This window comes from Cebus imitator, unplaced genomic scaffold (genome assembly GCF_001604975.1).
Source record: "Cebus imitator isolate Cc_AM_T3 unplaced genomic scaffold, Cebus_imitator-1.0 Scaffold82, whole genome shotgun sequence".
NCBI classification, from domain to species: Eukaryota; Metazoa; Chordata; class Mammalia; order Primates; family Cebidae; genus Cebus; species Cebus imitator.
This window is the reverse complement of record NW_016107397.1, coordinates 1371711-1379189: the sequence shown is the minus strand read 5'-3', so window position 1 is coordinate 1379189 and position 7479 is coordinate 1371711. Positions and strand designations below refer to the sequence as shown.

Genomic DNA, 7479 nt, shown 5'->3' with positions numbered 1-7479 from the left:
TCCCCCCACTCACCCGCAGATGCAGATGAGGGCACCGTCCTCCCCAGCCGCTACTCCAATCCCCCCACTCACCTACAGATGCAGATGAGGGCACCATCCTCCCGCCCCCTACTCCAATCCCCCCACTCACCCGCAGACGTAGATGTGGGCGCCGCCCTCGATCAGCTTCCACAGGTGCTCTCCGTCCTGCTTTAGCAGGTGCTGGACATAGACCTGGGGCCAAGGGTGGTGCCATGAGTGGGGCACCGTGGCTGGGGCCCTGCCAGCCCCGTCCCCACCGCCATGGGTGCCTGCCTGCCTCACCTTGCGGGGCTGCTCCCGGGAGAAGGCCACGTTGAGCTGGGTGAGCACGCCGTCCTTGTGGAACTGCGCCAGCTCCTCGCGGTACAAGTAGTCCTCATCCGAGCGGCGGCAGCCGTAGTACAGCAGCGTCTCCCCCACCTCCTTGCCTGCGTGGCAGGGGCCGGGGTGAGCACGGGGCTCCCGCTCGTCACCACCCCACCCTGCGTGCTCCCCACTCACCCTGCTGTTGCAGCCAGGCTCGCTCCTGGATGAAGCCCATGAAGGGGGCCACACCAGTGCCGGGGCCCACCATGATGACGGGCGTGGTGGCCTTGAAGGGCAGGCGGAACTGGGACTTGCGCACGAACATGGGCACCAGCGCACGGCCACCATTCTCCCCGGCAGGCTCCTTGGCCCGCAGCCAGTTGGTGGCCACGCCCTTGTTGATGCGGCCGGCCTTGGTCTCGTACTCCACAACCACGGCGCAGATGTGCACAGAGTTGGGGTGGACCTGTGGGGAGGGCCGTGTGAGCTCCTTGCCGAGGGCCCTGCCCAGCCCCACACCACGGCCCGTTCTGCGGCCATTCCTGCCCACCAGGCCTCTTCCCGCCCACCTGATGCCCAAACCTCAGAGGCCCCTGCCCCAGCAGCTTTCCAGGTTGGCTCTGGGGACCAGGGCTGGACAGATGTTGGGAATCTCACAGGTGAGCCCCACTGAGTCCACAGTCTGGGGCAGCATTTGGGACCGCGCTGGGGCTGGAACTGGGGCTCGAGGCTCAGAGCTCCTGTGCTGCCTCCAATCCTTGTGCTCTGCCTGCCGTGAGCAGGGCTAGGCCTCCAGTGTGTGGCGGGAGGGCAGGGAACGGGCAGGGCAGGGCCGGCCCTCACCTTGGAGGAGGAGGCGATGGAGTAGTAGCGGGCCTGCAGGCGCGGCAGCAGCTCACACAGGTGGTCGATGGGGGGCCGCAGGGACGGGCAGTCCTGCAGGATGGCCAGGATGTGCCTCCGGGCCTCCACCACCCAGCTCAGGTACAGCTCCTGGAAGGAGACATGGGGGTGAGAGGGGCTGGATGGGGGCCCACGGAGCTCGGAGAACGGCGGGGTGGCAAGGCGGAGGATGCGGGGCCGAGGGGGCGCACCTTGCCCTCGCCAGAGGAGGAGGCCATCTTGCGCAGCAGCTCCTGCTCCGAGGGCTCCGAGGCGTATTGTGCCAGCTCATACAGCACGTTGGTGCGTGGTGGGTTGGTGATGTCCAGGTAGTAGGTGAGGGCCGTGCGGTAGGACGTGGGGCACGGGAAGGGGTGCTTCTTGTTGGACTCCTCTGTGGGGAAAAGGCAGGCAGGACTTGCGGTGTGCAGGCACCTCCTGGGGATGGGTGGCTGCCGCGGGAGGGGGTGATGCCGCGGGCAGGCTCTGCAGGAACAGGTGCCCCCGCTGGTGCTGGAAACAAGGCCTGTGCTCTCTGATGCCTCCCTGGCCCTGGAGCCAAGGCTCGGGCCTCCAGCCAGCCAGGCAGGAAGGAAGTCCTCATCAGAGGCAGGACCTTGCTAGGGGAGGTTGGGGGCAGGGCTGCACACTAATGCACCTGCTGTGCTTCCACCACACACACGACACGGTGTGGCCCAGCCCAGCCCCTTTTCCTGCTGTTCCCTCACTGGCGGGTGTGGAACCTGACAGTAAGGGCAGCCCTGGCACAGTGGCTGAGGACCCGCAAGCAGGGCTGTGGCGAGGCGGACTGGGCCCAGGTCGGTGACCAGTGGGGTCCAAGGGCTTCACAGCAGGAGGCTCAGGCTGGGCAGCACCCCCAGGCCCAGGCAGCCCCGCACGATGGCTACTGCCCCTCGGCACTGAGCACCTTTGGGGGCCCGGGAGGGCTGCTAGGGCTGCCGACTCCTGACTTCTCCCTTGAGGAAGTGGGCGCAGCCCCAGGCCCTCCTCTCCGGCAGGACACAGTGGCCATGGGGGAGCTGGGGCTGGCTCTGCCTCCAGGCCTCAGCACCTCACTCCCTTAAAGGACTATGACAGTGACGACCCGACCCTATGGCAACTCTGCCTCCCATTTGCTTGGGAACCGGTAACCATGGAGTCTCAGGGGCGAGGGCCTCCCAGGCACTGGGGCTTCAGGCCTAAGCAGAAGCTGAACCCAGGGCCTTCCTGAACACCCAATCCCATGGCCGCCTGGGCCCAGCAGAGTGACGGTGACTGTGGCACTCACCATCCAGGTTGTTGAGGGACATGACGACGTCCAGGTCGGCACCCAGGATCTTACCCAGCTGGTTGACGAGGGCTGAGTCGTTGGCAGGGTACACAGCCACATGGTCCCCAGATTCATACCTGGAGGGAGATGCAAGGCTTGGGAGGGGTGGAAGGCTGGCCCTGCCGCAGGTCAGGAGGCCCGGAGGGAGGGTTCAGGGGCTGACGGCAGCGGCTGGTACCTGATTTTGGAGTCCGAGATGTCCAACTCCAGGTGCATGAGGTGGCGCTCGGTTCCCTGGTTCAGCTTCCGGTTGGTGGTGACTGCAGCCAGGAACGGATTCTTGGCATCAAAGGGGCTAGGTGGGGAGGAGAGAGGCACAGTGGCGGCCAGGGCTCGGATCCAAGTCTCCCTGTCCCCACGGACCCTTCTGGTTGCACAAAGCACATGGAACCTCAGAGATCTCCACGAGGAAATCTCACTGGGCAATACCAGCCAGGACCAATGCGTTTTTTTTTTTTTTTTTTTTTTTGAGATGGAGTTTCGCTCTGTCACCCAGGTTGGAGTGCGGTGGTGTGATCTCGGCTCACTGCAACCTATGCCTCCCAGGTTCAAGTGATTCTCCTGCCTCAGCCTCCAGAGTAGCTAGGATTACAGGCGTGCACCACCACACCCGGCTGATTTTTGTATTTTTAGTAGAGAGACGGTTTCACCACATTGGCCAGGCTGGTCTTGAACTCCTGACCTCAGGTGATCCACCTGCCTCGGCCTCCCAAAGTGCTGGGATTACAGGCGTGAGCCACCTCTCTATAGTTCCACCACGTGACCCAGAGCTGCGTCATCAGTGTCTCCATTTACAGATGTGAAAACTGAGGCTGGCCCCTAAAAGAGCTGTGAGGCCCAAACTGATGGCACCACAGGCTAGAAGGTGGCTGGGTCCCCAGATGACAGCACAGAGCACAGTCCCCCCACCCCCACATGTCCTGGGCTACACCACGGACAAGAGAGAAACTTCCACTCCGGAAAGCCCCTGAAATGCGCAGCTTCTCGTCCCAGCCAGGCTGGAGCAGGCCTGCAGAAAGCAGGGCGGCTGGTATGGATGCAGTGGCACGAGGACTTCCCTGGGCAGCACCCAGGGGCCATCAAGGGCGCAGAGAGGAATGCTAGGTTTTTGCCCAAGTCTATCTATGGAGATAGAATCTAAGGAAATGAGCCCTTCTGCCAAAGAGGATCCTAGCCACAGAGCCCAACGCGCTGTCCTTGCTGAGAAGTGGGATGCAGCTTGCTGCCCCTGGGCAGTGCAGAGTAAGGCAGCAACGTAGCTCAGTAAAAACTGGGTGAGGACCAGTCTCCCGGGGCCAGGGCCAGGAAGAATACTGCGTCGGGGCATGGAGCAGCTACTTGGCTCTTGGGCAGCTCCCCTCTCTGCTCTGGGACTCATGCCCTCCCTGTGCAGGGACACTCACACCCACTCCCAGCACGGGGTCTGGCAAGAAGGGCCCTGGGAGAATACATGACAGACTGAGCCTGGGGTGCACCGGGGGCCACAGAGCCATCTGCCCCCACACGATCCCTCCACTCACGGCTTCTGGTTCTCGTAGCTCTTCAGCCGGCCCATCTCCCCCATGTACACCTTGGCCGCGTCTATGTCACTGTGGACCACAAGCTCATACTGGCGAATGCTGGAAAGGGGAGACCAAGGGTGAGGTCGGGAAGCTGCAGGGGTCAGTCCCAAGGGGGAGGGGTTGGACTGCAGGGGAGACAGTGCGTGGCTTTCAGGGCAAGGGCCCAGGGACATATGACAAGAGACAGGGGAGCCCCTGCTGCAGATGCGCAACGAGGGGCTCGAGGGAGCGAGGCGGGTAAGACGGGAGGAGGGAGGCGGCGTGGCCCTGGGCAGGCTTCCAGGAGATTCTGGGAGAAGGCAGGAAAGCCCAGGCAGCACCCAGGGGCCATCAAGGGCGCAGAAAGGAACGTTATGATTTTGGCCAAGTCTATGGAGACAGATTTTTAGGAAATGAGCCGTTTTTGCCAAAATTGAACCTAGCCACAAAGACAGACATGCCGTGTCCTTGTGGAGAAGTGCCCCACTGCCCCAGGGCAGGGCAGAGCAAGGTGGCATAGTGAGTCCTTGGCTGGGACCAAGGTTGCTCCCTATGACGAAGTGTCTTCTAATCTCGCTGTGACCCATGGCCGACTCCCATTCTGGGGTGGCTGCCGTCGGCACAGGACCCGCCCAGGCCTCCCACTGTACCTGCGGGCACTCGCTCACCTGGACTCCTCGCCAGTAGCTTCCACCCCAAAGTGCTCGCACACGGCCGGCCAGAACTGCTCTCGCCAGGTGATGAAGTCCTCCTCCAGGCTGGCCCGAGGAGAGGACAGAAGAGAGAAGAGGAGGGGCTCAGGGGAGGCCAGCGTGGTAGCAATACCTCGTGCCAGGCACGCCCCGATCCCACCCCACCCCAGAGCTCAGGACTGCGCTCCCTGGAACACCCACTGACGTAAACCCAGAGCATTAGGAAGGCTCAAGGGAGTTGGGCAAACCGAAAAGCAAAGCTGGCAGGGGCAGGGCAGAGGCAGGCAAGCCCCTTCCCTCTGTGTGGGCGGTGTGTGTCGCTGAGGCTCAGCTGACACAATGGTGTGCGGCCCCCTCACATTCCACAGCCCCTGCCTAAGCCCGCGGCGCTGACCCGTGGCGGCAAGGTGGGCACTCACTTCCCGTCGTCGTCACCCAAACCCAGATCAAAGATGCGCTGGGCGCCGAGCTGCTCCAGCCGCTTGTCCACGTACTTGCCCATGGCATTGAAGTGCTCGTAGGTCTTGTTCCCAAGACCAAACACCTGTGTGGACACAGGGGCCACTCTGAGGCCTGGCCCTCAGCCTGACCAGCAGGCAGTGCTGTGGGGGCAGGGTGGGAGGGCACGAGGCCCCACAGTGCTGGCTGAGCTGCTGGGATCACCTGCCGGCCCCTGTCCCACCGGGCGCCTAGCACTGCGAGGAACACTGGGCCACCTCTGGACCCTGAAGAGGCTTCGTTCCGGTGACCTGCAGCCCACAGCCTGCCCTGTGCACAGCCAGCCTCAACCCACGGGGCAGCGGGGGCAGCCCACCCCCCCCCCACTGGGCCGGGGCTCCAGCTCTCCTAGCCCAGCCGGGTCTTGCTTATCCAGCCAGACCACTCTTGCCTTTAGTCTCCAGCAACCAATGCCCCCTGAAGCCGACTGGGGCTGGGGACCAGGAGGGGATGCTCTCTTAGTGCTGGGGTCCAGGGCAGAGGAGACGGTCTCATGAGCAGCCTGCCCTGGCTGCTGAGAATGGGGTGGGGGTCTGGAGGGCTGCCTTTCAGATCTGAGGATCCAGAGGCCCAGGGGAGGTGCCGCAGACCACAAGGAGCCCACAGCAGTCTTTGGGTGACTCACCGCAAACTTGACCCCAGAGAGATCCATGTCCGTCTCCTGGAGCCAGTCGTAGAAGTCCTGGGCGTTGTCCGTGGGGTCCCCCTCGCCGTAGGTGGCCATGCAGAAAACCACCAGGGAGTTTTCAATCTCTGGCAAGCTGCTCAGGTCAGCCTGCAGAGACATGGGCAGGACCGCACCCCGCCATGACTGAGCCTGCTGGAGGTTCAACCCGCGCCAGACGGGGGGGAGGCCAGATGCTGCCCAGGGCAGCGCCAGGCCAGGGATGTCCGGGTGTTGTAGGATCCGAAAGAAGGAACAACACAGACGGGGTGGGGCATGGGCATCTGTGTTACGCTGAAGCGAAGAGAGGGTGTTTCTAGAAGAAAGGGAACCTCGGCACCAAACAGCCATCAGAACCCAGCCTCCTGTATGATGCACGTCCGGGCCACCCTGGGAACCGCATCATTCCAGGGCTCTCAGGCGCTGGTGCTCATTGATTTCTAACTAAACTGTTCATCAACTTCAAATTCGGCCTGGAGGTGGCTGTGGAGTGGTGCCCCTCACCAAGACCCTGGAGGGGGGGAGTGGAGCAGCTGGGGCGGGCAGCTTTGGTTTGGGAGATATGGTGGCCACGGGTCAGCTGCTGGAGCTCGGTGGGGCCTGGTCCTGGGGAAAGGACGGCCGGCACATGGCTGCAGCTGCAGGGATGGCAACGACCCCCACAGGAAGGCAACTTCTGAGGACGTCTACCCGGGACCCCACTCCCTCCCGGCCTCCCCCTGCTGAGGGACGCCCATAGACCTGTCCCCTGTCCTGCCCACTGCCTCCATGTGGGGCCAGCGCTCGGTGGCAGCTCACCAAGTCGTACTCCTCAGGGTCCGCTGCCATGCCTCGCATCCCGTAGCGGTGGGCGTCCTTGGACAGGCGGTTGGCAAACTCCTCCGCAGTGCCCGTCTGGGAGCCGTAGAACACGATGATGTTCCTCCCCTAAGGAAGGCAGACGCAGGGTTGGTGAGGGCCACAGACCTCAGCCACGGCTCCAGTGGACACCCACAGGGGCAGACCCGGCAGGTGGGGAGCCCTCCAGGCCGCCCCCTTTCCTCCCTGGTTTTGAGTCCTTTCTAAGTTTCTCTGGGACTGGCTTCTCATTGTCACAGCCACTGTGGTAAAGGAGGGCAAAGGTCACCAAGGCAATCTCATAAATGCAGCTGATCAAGATCACACTTCTGGCACGTTTTCATGACACGGGAAAACACAACGTTAAGTAAAAAAGAAGGTAGGCAATGTTCAGCCCACTCACCCCTTGCTATCTGTGGGGGATTGGTTCCAGGACCTCCCATAGATACTTAAATCCAAGGTTGCAGCCAGGTAGGTGGCTCACGCCTATAATCCCAGCACTTGGAGGCTGAGGTGGGCTGATCACTTGAGGTCAGGAGTTTGAGACTAGCCTGGCCAACATGGAGAAACCCGATATCTACTAAAAATACAAAAATTAGCCGGGTGTGGCGGCGCATGCCTGTAATCCCAGCTACTAGGGAGGCTGAGCAGGAGAATCGCTTGAACCTGGGAGGTGGAGGTTGCAGTGAGCTGAGATTATACCACTGC

At 62.5% G+C, this 7479-nt stretch overlaps 1 protein-coding gene across 7 annotated transcripts in view; it reads right to left on the bottom strand.

Annotated features, from left to right (window-relative positions):
- Positions 1-7479, bottom strand: part of LOC108307919 (NADPH--cytochrome P450 reductase) — a 103078-nt gene that overhangs the window by 905 nt on the left and 94694 nt on the right. For all 7 annotated transcript variants that reach the window (XM_037740261.1, XM_037740263.1, XM_017533452.2 and 4 more), the window contains 12 exons: positions 6733-6861; positions 5896-6045; positions 5192-5316; positions 4749-4838; positions 4060-4158; positions 2718-2834; positions 2498-2616; positions 1422-1603; positions 1171-1320; positions 523-793; positions 304-449; positions 131-213 (listed from right to left, as the gene is read on the bottom strand). In XM_037740261.1, coding sequence (XP_037596189.1) covers positions 131-213; positions 304-449; positions 523-793; positions 1171-1320; positions 1422-1603; positions 2498-2616; positions 2718-2834; positions 4060-4158; positions 4749-4838; positions 5192-5316; positions 5896-6045; positions 6733-6861 — 1661 coding nt within the window. The remainder of the gene's footprint in view (positions 1-130; positions 214-303; positions 450-522; positions 794-1170; positions 1321-1421; positions 1604-2497; positions 2617-2717; positions 2835-4059; positions 4159-4748; positions 4839-5191; positions 5317-5895; positions 6046-6732; positions 6862-7479) is intronic.